General features: G+C 33.8%; 1 protein-coding gene across 1 annotated transcript in view; it reads left to right on the plus strand.

The window, feature by feature from the left end:
• The window catches only part of LOC106880721 (DNA-directed RNA polymerase, mitochondrial), a 272,154-nt gene that overhangs the window by 101,787 nt on the left and 155,425 nt on the right, over positions 1-14,942 (plus strand). The window contains exons 14-18 of the mRNA XM_089341545.1: positions 61-196; positions 1,127-1,266; positions 1,598-1,698; positions 5,039-5,159; positions 10,691-10,775. Of these exons, the coding sequence (XP_089197671.1) occupies positions 61-196; positions 1,127-1,266; positions 1,598-1,698; positions 5,039-5,159; positions 10,691-10,775 (583 nt within the window). The remainder of the gene's footprint in view (positions 1-60; positions 197-1,126; positions 1,267-1,597; positions 1,699-5,038; positions 5,160-10,690; positions 10,776-14,942) is intronic.

Here is a 14,942-nt window from a genome sequence, read left to right on the forward strand (position 1 = left end):
AAACCTAGAGGAGATGCATTTTGGTTCAGTGGTATATGTACATTATCCTTTATCATTCAGCCTCATCCAAAAACAATGAAAATATTCCAAACAAACAGCACATCAGAACTGGTGTTTGACACAGTAGCATTGCCAATGCTTGTACCACCTGTCCCATGGATATCGGAAAACCTAGGAACCAATCTGCTAGCCACTAGTGAGTATTTTCTTTAAGTTTTCATGTTTTGTTACCAATATTGTTATTGTTGTTAAGGTGTTATATTTGCAGAATTATTATTGTGTTGGACAAAATGCTTAGTGGCATTTCTTCCGATTCTTTACTTTCTGTGTTTAAACTCTTGATTTGCCTTTCATCCTTTCAGGATTGATAAAATAAGTACCAGTTAAGCACTGGGGTTGATGTAATTGACTTACCTCTTCCTCACCCTTAAATTCCTGGTTTTGTGCCACAATTTGAAACCATTTATCTTTATTGTCTTTGTTTTAAATGGATTGGAAAAAGTACGGCATTGGATTAAATACCTAGTGGCATTTCAATTATACCTTGCTACATTCTGAGTTGAAATTCTGCTAGTCTTTAATTACCTTTCATCCTTCCATAGACATAAGTATGTGTGAGTTTGTATACATGGAATGAATGTGTCTTTAAAAATTAAACCTCTTTCACTTCATCCATTCTCCTACATATTTTCAAATCAGCAGAAAAGAGAGCTTTCCTGGACCCTCATTTTTGTATTGTTGCTAAACAGTGGTTATTTGTGTGACAAGAGTTTTAGTCATAGGGATGATCTCTCTCCCTCTCTGCCGTTTCCTTTTATCTTCTCTGCCTCTCTCTAATTCTCTCTATGTCTTCTCTTTTTGTGTCTCTCATACATGTGCACACAGTCACATATGATCTCACATACACACACACACACAGTCACAAAGTCTCTCTCTCTCAAACACTAGCACATGCATATACATGAACTCACACTCACATATGGTGTCACATGATTACACATGATCTCATATAGATTCACACATATATGTGAATGTGTATAAGGTCTCACACACATTCACCTTTTCCACCACTATACACTCAACTATCCACTGTATTTTCAACCCTTCTGTGTCATCTATTCCACAGCTAAACTGGTCCGTCTGGCAGATTCCATGCATTCTCAGAATAAACTCAGCCAAGTTACCCATAGTTCTTCTGAAGAACTGTCAGCTGTCTTTGATGGTTTAAATATTCTCAGTGCTTGTCCTTGGACTATTAATAAACCTGTACGCTTGAGTATATATTACATATCTATATATATTTGTGTGTTTACCTTTGTGCCTGTTCTGTGTATGTATGTTTGTATATGAGTGTGTGTGTATATATGCCTATACATGAGAAGGAGAGTTTATTTGTGTATGTGTGTGTGTGTATATATATATATAAATAGATATATATATATATATATACATATATATATAGAGAGAAAGAGAGAGAGAGAAAGAGAGAGAGAGAAAGAGAGAGAGAGTGTGTGTGTACACACATGTATACTGTACACATTCTTGTAGATGTGTTTTACTGTCAGTAATCTTATTTCTCTACTTCCTCCTACTTCAGATTCTTGACTTAATTATTAAAATATTCAACAACAAAGGTAACAAAAACCTAGATATTCCACCGCCATCCTCAGAATGTCCACCATTTCCTAAAATAACAAGGTAAATTAATTCATTTTTTTTTTATTGAAGTATAAATTTTTTTAAATAGACCTTTTAGATTCTATCCTTGCTTAAATTCTTGATACTGTGTCATTTCTGTCTGTCTCTCTCTCTCGTTTTGTGTTCTTAGTAATAATGTAGAGTATGTGGTTTATTGAAAATTTTTTTCTCATTCTTTGAATTTCACACAAGATCTGCTGTAACTTGCTACATCTGTTCTTTTATAATGTTAGTGTAGCTTCATTATGTATATTTTTACATTGTTTGATTGGATTGATTGTATCTTTTTACCTTTTAAGTCTTTTGAATCCAATCAAAAGACAAAGAAACAACGAGCCTACACTGTTGGATATAATAGAACAGATATACCAAATTATGTCACATCTAGCCTGATGATTGTAATGGAAGGAAACTTGAATTGCGAGAAAGAAATTCATTTATTGTATCCATTGTCAGAGGCAGTAGGATTAGGCTCTTGAGCATTCACTGTCCTGGAGGAAACCCTGCTGTACTAAAAATTCTCCTTCCTCCTGTTGCTGACATCTTGCTAATTCCAAATATCCTTAAAATTTGGGATAAAGAGGAAGACACATCCTGCAGGCAGTGTGGAGTAACTATTTGCACTCTGGAACACATTTTGACTGGATGCCCTAGGACACTGAGAGAAGGCTGATACAAGGGACGGCACAACAAGATCCTTTCAGAAATTACAGAGTGGGTAGACTTGCAATGGGTTAAGGTTAACAAACAGCAGCCATCACCACCTAAAGATTTCTGAAGTTTCTAAGGTACAAGCTACTGTGGGGGAACCATTTTTCTCTTGCATCAAGCCTCACACTGGGAGATGCAAGTGGATCTGAAGAGTAAAATTTGTCTTTCCAGAAGAGATAATAGTGACATTGCTCCAATCAGGCACATTCCTGCTGTCCTGGAGTGCAAAAATAGTCATTGTGATTGAAATCACAGTGTGCTGGGAAGACAGACTTGATATTACTCACCAGCTGAAGAAAGCTACATATTAGGTTGATGCAACTCTTGTCAAAGGATGGCACACAGCCTCATTACCTGTTGAAATCAGCTGCCAAGGTTTTCCAATAAGGTCGATGTGCTATTTCTTGCAGATGATTGATTTAGAACCCAAACAACTGAAGACAACCTCCAAGGAGATAAGCATAGCAGCTGAAACCAGTTCAAAGTGGTTATGGTTGACAAGAAATTACAGTTTGAATCCTTCTGCAGATGAAGACTAGTTCAGTCCTCATCATCTCACTCAAACAAAAGATACAAGCTTATGGGTGAAATGCTTGACCCTGAGATACTTGCTGAAGATACAGAAGGGATTTCAACATTTCAATAGTTTTAGTCACCATCAGAGGAAGAGCTTGCAATATCTGCAGTTTCTTCTTGGGAAAAAACATTTCTGATATTTATATTTATATATATATATGTGTGTGTGTGTTTATATATATTTTTTTATACCAAAAATTAGGCAAAAGAATATAGTATCTGTTAACAAACTTAGCAAAATACTCACAGTTGAGTTTTTGTATATATATATATATATATATATATATATATATATATATATATATATATATCAACTTTAAAGAGAGCTCAAAACTGATCCATTGAAAATACTTTATTATAATAATAATAATGAAAATGACCTATGAACATTTTGATGCAATATCCAGAACAATTCATGCATATTATAAAATATTATAAAATATGGGATACCACATCTCATCGGGGCCTTATTATTATTGTTATTATTATTATTATTATTATTATTATTAGTAGTAGTAGTAGTAGTAGTATGCAGACAATAAAAATAGAAAACATTCAAATCCAATTTTCATAGTTGACCCATGAAAATATGCAAAACAGGATGAAAAGGTATGAGATGATATACAACCGTTCATCCTAAAGGTGTTGAGATCAAGCAAATGATAAATTAATTCAAAAATAATGATGGTATACTATGAAGTTCAGTTGTTAACCAATCTGGGACGCTGTAGATTTCAAAAAAGAACGTTGGAGTTATAAACATCAAAATAAATACAAAATTCATAACGTAGAAAAAAACATTTAGATATTAAAGAAAACATTTAAAATACAAGATCCTGGTCAAATAGAAGTATACGTAAAAAAATAATGCTCTTAAATAATATACTCACTAAATAACTTTAGTACACATAATTTAAAATTAGCCTTATATTGATTCGGTATATATAAGTAAAAGCTTCAAACAGTATTTCAAGACTACCAGGTTATATGGTATAGATAAATTATCTAAATTAAAGCTCAATCAAAATTATAACTAACAAGTTACAAAAGAAAAAAACTAATTAGCTAAGTGATAAAATTAAATATAGCGAAGAAAGTTAAACAGATTTAGTGGTATTTACGTTAGCTTAGAATGTAAACGAAAAAAAACGGTCATCACTGAAAAAATCCCCAAATAAAATTATGATTCACAAATACAGTGACTACAAATAAGTGCATTACCAAGTAGGAATGCTAAAATATCAGAAAATAAATTATTCTAAGGACCATAAAGTCAATTATATAAGAAAAAAACACCTGTCTAGACAAACAGGCGATAAATATTATTTCGATATTGATGGACAAGGGGAGGTAAATCCAGATCAATCATAAATATGAATATATATGTGTCGAACTTAAATAATTTATGTGTACTAAAGTTATTTAGTGAGTATATTATTTAAGAGCATTATTTTTTTACGTATACTTCTATTTGACCAGGATCTTGTATTTTAAATGTTTTCTTTAATATCTAAATGTTTTTTTCTACGGTATGAATTTTGTATTTATTTTGATGTTTATAACTCCAACGTTCTTTTTTGAAATTTACAGCGTCCCAGATTGGTTAACAACTGAACTTCATAGTATACCATCATTATTTTTGAATTAATTTACCATTTGCTCGTTACCTACACCTTTAGGATGAACGGTTGTATATCATCTCATACCTTTTCATCCTGTTTTGCATATTTTCATGGGTCAACTATGAAAATTGGATTTGAATGTTTTCTATTTTTATTGTCTGCATACTACTACTACTACTAATAATAATAATAATAACAATAATAATAAGGCCCCGATGAGATGTGGTATCCCATATTTTATAATATTTTATAATATGCATGAATCGTTCTGGATATTGCATCAAAATGTTCATAGGTCATTTTCATTATTATTATTATTATTATTATTATTATTATTATTATTATAATAAAGTATTTTCAATGGATCAGTTTTGAGCTCTCTTTAAAGTCGATATATATATATATATATGTGTTGTTTGTTTTTGTTGTAGTGATATGACAGTTCAGCAACGGTCACAGGCTCAGAGGTTGCGTATAAAACTGAAACAACAGAGTGCTGAGATGTACAGTTTGTGGTGTAATGAGCTTTATAAACTCTCCATTGCCAACCATGTAAGTTTTTTTTAGCTATATTTGTCTTCTGTCTTGCTTACTTGTCATTTGTTTTTTGTTACTAGCAGAAAGTGGCAAGCTGGTAGAATTGTTAACACACCAGGCAGAATTCTTAGCAGCATTTCATTTGTCTTTACATTCTGCATTCAAATTCTGCCAAGGTCAGCATTATCTTTCGTCCTTTGAGGGTCAATAAAACAAATACTACTTGAGTGCTGGGGTCGATGTAATCCTCTAAAATTGCTGGCCTTGTGTCAAAATTTGAAATCATTATTACTAACAGAAAGCCCAACCTCCAGGTAGTTTTCTGCTTATTGCTAAATGATTTTTACATATTTGATTCCCAGTTGGTGTAATTTTTCCAGTATGTTAAGTCTAATTTTACTTTGTGTCTTTTGTATGTCTAACAGTACTCACTCAGTAAATATTTCATCCATTATTTTATTGCAGTCTTAATTTCTCTCTTTTAAACAAACTTAAAGGTAGCCCATGTACATGATTGTTTAGTATGCTTGAAATATCAGTTATATAACTTGTATATATTCTATAGTCTATAGCACATCAAACAGCCACATGCTTTTTTTCTTTTTTTCAAATTATGCTAGTATCTGAGGAAAATTTCATTTCATCAAAAGATATTTATTTAACAAATTTCAGAAGAGCAGTTTTCTACTAGTCACTAATATTAACATGGTTGATTCCCAATTTGTGTAATTTTTCTGATATCTTATGCCTAATTTCTCTTGAACTCACTCACTCAATAAATGAATTTAGAATAATAGCAAGCACTCCAAACCAGTGTTAAAATTTATGAAGAAATCAGATATTATGTTGACATAACATAGCTATGGAACAGTCCCCAGTTTATTGTGTATACATATCAGAAGATTCCATAATTTTGCATGACAGCGAATTGGAATGCATACCTAGTATGCACTGGAGAAAAATCATGTTAAAAATCTTAATTTTATTGGACACATGTGAATGCATAACTTATTTCCTCTGCATTACTTTATTACTTTTCATTGTACATTTTGGTATTAATAACCTGTATAAACAAAATTGAAGAAGGTAATAGAAAGTGAGTGGGAGAAAGTGAGTCAGACAGACAGCGTTGCAAGAGATGAATATGAAAGTAACAGTGTGTAAAAGTGTACATGGGAAAGAGGAAAGTTATATGTTGAATTGAAAAATCCTAATGTGGAAACAAATAGTGCAGTATGTATATTGTATTAGACATATTTGTGTGTAACCAAGTGAGACTTGATATTTGAAGACCAAATGAAAAATAAGAAGGATGAAGATAAAAGTGTGAGAGATAGTCATAAGATAAAAGTCTGAGAGTTACAGAAAGACTAATAGAAGTAGAGATAGCAAGCAAAGAGAGAGTGAGTTTCTAAGAAATAGAAGAGGAATACAAATGCATGTCATGTCACAATGAATAGGGTTGCGTTTTCTGATAAGCATGTATTTGGAGTTTTTATAGGAAAGTGGGTTATACATCATTAGATGTACACCTGACTTTCCTATATTAAATTAGGAATTGAACGGAACGCTGAACTCCAAACTATCAACTCAAACAACATTTATTTATGGTGGAATATATACAGCTTTTCTCTTGGTTGTTGAGGCGCCTTCACTGTGTGAGAACATGGTTGTTGGGACGTTGGTATATTGATGTGAATTGTCTAGCGTGAGTTCGAAAGATGGAGAGACAGCTAGACACGTCCTTGCTCAATCGCTGGCCAGCAAGAAAGAGATCGATCAAAGCGGGAAAGCTTGGTTGTTGAATTCCACGCATGCGTGAGACTACGCATGCGCACGGCGTTACTACATTTTCAATAATAAAAGAAACTTGAAAGCCACCTTCCTTTCTACTCCTACCCTTGGGTGGAGTCCTCCATTCATATTGAATTCCTTCCTAGTTCTTCTGTCTAGCTTTGCTAATTCAGATTTTGTCCAGTCTACAAAAGCTGCTGAATATCTAAGTAATGTTACTGCCCAAGTATTTACAGCCTTCACTAGATTCAAACCGTTTAGCTTTTACTTCATTAGCTTCCTCACCCTTCTGATGTACTCCTTCTCAATTTTCGTTTTCATTTCTATATTTAGTACTCTGTCAGATTCTAATACTTATACATACTTATAACTCTCTCTTCCTTTCAATGATTTTCATGTCTGGCCATCTGGCAATTGGATGCCTTCACTGTTGACTACCTGTCCCCTTCTCATGACTAATAGTGCACACTTACCTATGCCATATTCCATGCCTATATCTTTGCTGAAGAGTCTTACTGTCTATATTAAGGAATCTATCTCTTTTTCATTCTTACTATAATGCTTCAGATCATCCATATAGAGCAAATGGTTAATTTTTCCTTTACTATTTCTGAACTGATGCCCTGCCTTTGCCTTCCTTTATACTAAACTGAAGGGGATCAAACATAAGACAAATATTAAAGGGGACAAGTTCCCCTGGAAAATTATCCCTTTTTCCCTAAGAGTGTGTCACCTGAGTAGAGATCTACTTTCCATTTCTTCATGCTAAAGCTAATTAATTCTCTTATGTTGTCTGCTATACTAAATATACTCAAACATTCACTTATCCATGAATGTGGGATCATGTCATAGGCTTTCTTATCATTTATCCATGCTATTGTTAGGTTTTTCTTTCTAGATTTTACTTCATTTAAAACCGCTTGGTCTATGTATAATAGATCATGTGTGCCTTTAGCCTTCTTCCTGCAACCTTTCTGTTCTTCTGGCAGTAATTTCTGGTTGTCAAGGTGCTTGTAAATGCTTTCTGAAAACATTCCTGTTAACAGCTTCTAGACGAATGCTAGGCAAGTGATTGGTGTATAATTGCTAGCTGCATTACTCTTGCTCTTATCTTTCATAAGGAGTATTGTCCTCCCTCAAGTCATCCAGTCTGGTATTATTCCTCCATTAAGGCAATCCTGACGTTGTTCCCTCAGCCTCCCATGTAAACTACTAAATTTCTTTAGCCAGTACCCTTGTACTAAGTCTGGTACTGCGCCCCTCCGATTCAGCATTTTTCTTAACACTTTACTCATTAATGCACTAGTTAGTCTTAGATCTGGCTGCTTCTCACTCACTACTTCTTCCCTCACTTTCTTTAACCATACTGCATCTCCATTGTGATTGACTGGCTTATCCCAAATATTACTTCAGAACTTTCTAGCTTCTTCTGCATTGGGTTTTTCATCTTTGGTACTTAACTAAGTATCTTTTCTCAAGAGAAGATTTGCATCTTGTGTTTCCTAACTTGTTCAATTTCCAGGCTTCTATTCTACTCAGAACTTGTCTTAAAGGTTTCACTTTATTCTGTAGTCTCCTTTTCCACATTTGCTCTTTTTTAATCTTTCCTTATTTATCGTCTAATCTTCTGGTAACTACTACCCCTCCTGCATAGATCAATAAGTTAGTGACACCGATATTTTTAGTATCTATCCTTCTGATAACAGAATCTACTTTCCTAGTCTCATTTTTGGCAGCTTCCTTCTGTTGGTGCCTTTTAATGCTGGCAATTTTTTTTACTGCTTTACTTAATACTTCCTGCAACTCATCTAAAATCTTCTGATCTTCCTCACTTAAATTACTTAAGTTGCTGGTACCAGTTGTTACTTCCTTATTGGTAGCACTATTATTATTTTTTCCTTTAGGTTCTTCTTTGGTTTGAGTTGTATCTCTTATGTTGTTGTTTGTCTTTCCTACTGCTTGGTATCATCATCATCATCATTATTATCATAGCGAGCTGGTAGAAATGTTAGTATACCAGACAAAATGCTACTGCGCATTTTGTCCATGTTTACATTCTGTGTTTAAATTCTGCTGTGGTTGACTTTGCCTTGTATCCTTTTGGAGTCAATAAAATAAGTACCAGTTGAGTATCAGGTTGGTGCAATCAGCTAGTTCCTTTTCCCCAAATTTCAAGCCTTGTGATTGAAACTATTACTATTTACGTTATTGTTGATTTGTTTGTTACAAGCTTTTCCAAGTTTTGCCCAGAGACCTCTAGTAGATGTTATTTATGATTGGCAATGGTATATTGCAAGGGAAGGAGACCAGAATCTGGGAACCAAGATTCTGTTGAATTTATTATATTTTAGTTTTAAAAGAGTTTTAAGAGAATCGGGTGTTTTCAAGTTGACAATGTTTTTCTTTATTAGAACAATTTGTTGTGGTTTGGATACTTTGGGGTTTCCTGATATTTGACCATAGTGGGTCATAACCTGATGATCACAGGTACAGTTGTTGTTCTTAGATACCACATTAATGAGACCTCTATATCATGGTCCTTGTATTTACTTCACTTTTCAAGTATTTTTACTGAAGTGTTACACTCTGCTGGGATTGACATAGCTATGAGTAAACATGTTTTGTCAATGTAATATATGTTCAAGTGTGTCTACTTTCATTGCAGATGGTGGCTACTAGTCTTGAAGTATACTGTAAGACACTTGGACCAAAATTAATAATGATTTCATAGCAATTCTTCCTTCTCATTCTTTCTTTAGACACCCCAACTCTCTCTTTTCAATATCTCTGTCCACCAAAAGAAAAGAGGACACGACTATATGGAATAAGGGTAAACTAGACATCTCTGTGTTATACTTAATGTAAATACATCATCATACATCTGTTTTCCATGCTGGCATGGTTTGGATGATTTTACAGAAGCTAGCATGTCAGAAAACTGTGCCAAGATCTACGGTATGTTTTGGCATGGTTTCTACAGCTAGGTGCTCTTCCTAATGCCAACTACTTAATAGTGTGAAGTGTGTGCTTTTTATGTGGTATTGGCAGTGGTGAGGTCACCAAATAACTTACAAGACAAGACTCCGCGACTGAGTGGTGAGTAGTATCAAGGGAGATGGCTTTGTGCTCATTGCTGAGCAGTTAGAGTATGAATAGGACACAAATAGGTGTCTTGCATTAAAGGAGATACATGGTTACCTCAGTTGGAGAGAGAGAGAGAAGGGAGAGCTGTTGAAGATGTGATAGGGGTTACACTCAAGTTACAGGGAAGTGTATGAAAGTGAAGTGGAACCAAGGATTGGAAAGGGTGAGTTGGTGGTCACAAGATTGCAGGAGAGGATGTGGAGGGGGAATGTAGAGAGTGAGTACAAATAATGGGAGGTAAATTTTCTGCTGTATGGATTTGTTGTGTTTAAAAACATAATATATGTCAGAGGGAGAGGAAAATCAACCCAGCAGTAGCTAGCAAGAACACCAGATGCAGTTTGGTCTTGTTGGGTCTTGTTAATGTCATGTACTCACAGACAACCACATGCTTAGATGAGATTTGCCTCCTCCGACATATAGAAAAACAGTGAAAAACACTCACTGCTATTGCTGCTAAGATTTTTGTCTCCCTCTAATATATATTGCATTCTTAAACACAATGATGTATTTACATTAAGTAGGATACATAGATAGCTACTTTAATCTGATACTGCTTCTATTTTATTTAATGGATTTTAAAAATAAGGTTGTTTATGTTTTTTCAGTTCCGAGATGAAGTGTTCTGGTTTCCTCACAGTATTGACTTCCGAGGACGGACATATCCTTGTCCTCCTCATCTTAACCATTTAGGTAAGTATAGACTCCTCATCCTTATGTTTATACTTTATACCAAAGGTTCTCAACCCATTTTGGCCAAAAGGATCTATTCCATCTCAATCACAGATTTTTTAATTAATTCTTTTTAACTAAACAGTTTGAAACTTAGGATACTGGTAGAATTTCTCATGTAGAACATGATTTACTCTGAACGTTTTTGACAAAATTTCATATTTTAGAAGTTATTTTGTGTTAAAGTTGTTGTATTTGGGCAATTTCAACCAATTAACGATGTGTATTTGGCTGAAGAAAGCTACTGCTGTTTGCGATAGTAATCGAAGAGGAACAACTTCTGGGTCATCTCTACTAAATGACACTACGAGTCTGCAGCTAACTTTTTTGTTGTTGATATATATGTAGTTTCAAAATGCCTTATTTTACAACTATGAGACGTATTGTTATTGTCATCTTACTATAATCAACAACAAACACATTTTGTCAATATAAAAGTCTTTATTAGATAAAAAATAACATTATCAAAACATGAAGGTAAAACAAAATAGCGGCTTATACACTGGAAAATACAGCAATTGTAGTGGCAGTGATAAGTTCAGTCGCTGGTTGCTAGTTGATAGTGTAGAAGGGAGGGAAAGAGTAAGAAGTGCATGATGCTGACTAGAAATGAAGAAAGGATAAGAGTGGTATTGTCTTCGCTCGCCGTATGAATAGAACAGCGTGGTGACATTTAGTAGAGATGACCCAGAAGTTGTTCCTTTTCGATTACTATTGCAAACAGCAGCAGCTGTCTTCAACCAAATACACATCATTGATTGGTTGAAATTACCCAAATACAACAACTTTAACACGAAATAACATCTAAGATATGAAATTTTGTCAGAAATGTTCAGAGTAAACTGTGTTGTACGTGAAAAATTCTACCAGTATTTGAAGTTTCAAACTGTTTAGTTTTAAAAAAATAATTAAAAAGATCTGTGATTGAGATGGAATAGATCTGGCCAAAAGCCCCCTTTTGACCCTTGGAGTTACAAATGTCCCCCTCCCCAATATTTTTATTTTTCAATATACTACTTATTTTTATATCAGCAGATAATGATTAAAAAATAAAGGATGTCATTTTACATGTGCTTGTATGCAGTCGGGAGTACAGATTGAAATGCAAAAAAACAAAATAATGAATTGAAAGTTTGGTAATTGCGTTTATTTCCACCACGCGACACTTATGTGATCAATGCATTGTCTATCAAAAAAGTGCTCTTTGATGCAAGTAAATACCGATGGAATCATTTCAAACCTTTCCAATTTTCCTTATCAAAACAGCTAGAAGGTGTGTAACAATCTGACATATAAGTTACTGTCACCCAGGAAGAGGATTTTTTTAAGCTCAAGAAAGAGAGTGTATTTGATAGAAATTGTTGAAATACATATGTACTTCATATGAGTGACAACTTGTGGAGGATGGTATTCATTGTACTTGGGATCACAAAATCAGCCCCCTTTAAAAATGATATAAAAACATTCATTTCTTATTCAGGATCTAGTTTGTTTTTTTACAAAATTCATATTTTTTGAAAGGAAGTAAAAAATCTGAAAATTGGTTATCTTGATGCAGTTTTCCATGATTATTCCTATGAAGCCATGAACTTCTGGAAGAAAAATTTGACACACAAAATTTTTTTTTAATTCATGGTTTTAAAATACGGACAATTTGAATCTACCATTTGCTTCTCTTTATAATTTCCAAATAAATGTTTAAATACTTTAAAATCAAAATTACATAGCTAAATGTGCCAGAAACAGTTGTTAAAAATTAAGGAAATAGATTTTTAGATGATCTCTTATTATGACTGACTTTTATTCCATATAGAAACATACTAATATATACACACACATACATTTTTTACAGAGTTAATTTTATATACATCCTTGTATATATATATAAATATTTTGGTATATCTACACAATAGTGATCCAAAGATTTGCTTCTTCATAATCTTGAGAAAATTATTTCTTTTCTACAAATATGCTTCAGATCATGTTGATTCCAATTAAATTGGAATTCATTGTGAAAACCATTTGTCCCTAAAGGAGTTTTAGAAAATTCACACTATTAGGTTTTGTTGCATATATATATATATATATATATATATATATATATATATACGTGGGTGTATACGTATTGTTTTAATTATATCTTTATACACACACATACACACATAAAAAACTGGCACACCATCGGTTACGACAACCACAAGTATCCAAAATTTCTTCACCACTCTTCCAACTTCATTTTTCCTCTTAAAAAGGTTTTCATCTACTTGGATTATATGTTGTACCACTGCACAGCTGTCTGTCTGCTAATATTGCTGGCATTTCACATATAAAGCCCAGGATTACGTGGAAAAGTGTGAAGACTGTCAATTGACTTTCTTTCATAAAAAATATTAAAGAATTATTTGGAAATTATAAACAGAAATGAATGGTGCATTCAGACTGTCTGTATTTTAAAACCATAAATTTTTTTAAAAATGGGTGGGTGGGAGATTTTTTTTTTTTTTTTTTTTTTTTTTTGCATAAGCATATCAATTCCATTATGCAGAAGACAGAATCAAAAAAATTTGGGGGAAGTTTAGAATTCTAAACAAAACTCTGACGAATAGGAACATGTAACTGAGTAACAGCTTTTGTGATATTTTTGCTGCTTTTCAATAAAGTATATATATGTGTGTGTCTGTGTGTTTGCTAGTGTTTGTTTTTCCTTTAGTTTTTGTTTACTTGTACGCATCAACAAATGAGCCAATGATGTACTCTCTGTGTGGTTGTTCAATTTACTAGAAATAACAGCCAAATCTCCCTCAAACTATGCTCTTGTTAGTATTAAGGAAAGGGAAAATGTTTACTTCTCTCCATCATTACGATTAAAATTAATATTTTTGATTTTGTTTGGCTCTATGAATTTGATTTTCTTAAATGCTTCTGTCCATTGCTTGATACAGGAAATTAGAAAATCCTGACCAAAATGGAGAAATTCTAACTTAACAAAAAATATAGAAAAGGAAAGAAAAGGTTCTGTTTTCCAAAGCTTGGGTGTAATTTTATAATTAAAATAAATTCAAAATTTAAATTTCAGAACATAAGACTTACCATGTTATCTGGTGTATAGCTGCAGTTCAAAGGGGTACAAAACCTAAAACAAATGTGTCTGTGCATATATGTGTGTGTGCATGTGTGTGTGTGTGTGTGTGTGTGTGGTTGGTTGGGTCCTTAATAGCCAGGGGTCAATTTATGTTCAGTTGCAGAAAAGAATTCAAATCAGCAACACACGCAATCATATACATACAAGCATACCCATACATGCACACGCATGCACAAATACATACCTATCAGCTACTCCCTAAAGCCAGTTTGATCCAAAATTCTAACCACCATTTTTTATATATTTGCGTGGCATCTTGGGCAAGTGTCTTCTACTATAGCCTCGGGCCGACCAAAGCCTTGTGAGTGGATTTGGTAGATGGAAACTGAAAGAAGCCTGTCGTATATATGTATTATATATGTATGTGTGTGTATATGTTTGCGTGTCTGTGTTTGTCCCACCAACATCGCTTGACAAAGGATGCTGGTGTGTTTACGTCCCCGTAACTTTGCGGTTTGGCAAAAGAAACCGATAGAATAAGTACTAGGCTTCCAAAGAATAAGTCCTGGGGTCAATTTGCTCGACTAAAGGTGGTGCTCCAGCATGGCCACAGTCAAATGACTGAAACAAGTAAAAGAGTAAAGAGTAATCACACACACATTCAGCTTTTTGTTTTTATTCATTACTTTTTTTCTTTTAATCTGTCACTATTCATTTGTTTTTTGTTTTGGGGGTTTCATGTTAGTGACACCAGTTACAAATGCTACCATGAATTTGTTTGGTATCGTCAAAGTGGAAAAGGTGTTTTTAAGTTTTTGAAAATTTGAAACAAAAAGGCATGGTCTTTTTAAATGGACTGTTGCAGAGATGTGAAAATATGGCTACTACTCGTTAATTTCAAATAAAACTTGCCAAAGACGAGGGTCTTCCAGCAGCCCCCAAGTCTCTTCACGCCCACCCACCCCAGTACCCCTTTGCTCCAAAACGCCCGGGTAGTGGGGCATGTGGCCGTCGTAGACAACCCTTGCTCTATACTGAAGAATAAT

This window comes from Octopus bimaculoides, chromosome 24 (assembly GCF_046866305.1).
Source record: "Octopus bimaculoides isolate indiv1 chromosome 24, ASM4686630v1, whole genome shotgun sequence".
NCBI classification, from domain to species: Eukaryota; Metazoa; Mollusca; class Cephalopoda; order Octopoda; family Octopodidae; genus Octopus; species Octopus bimaculoides.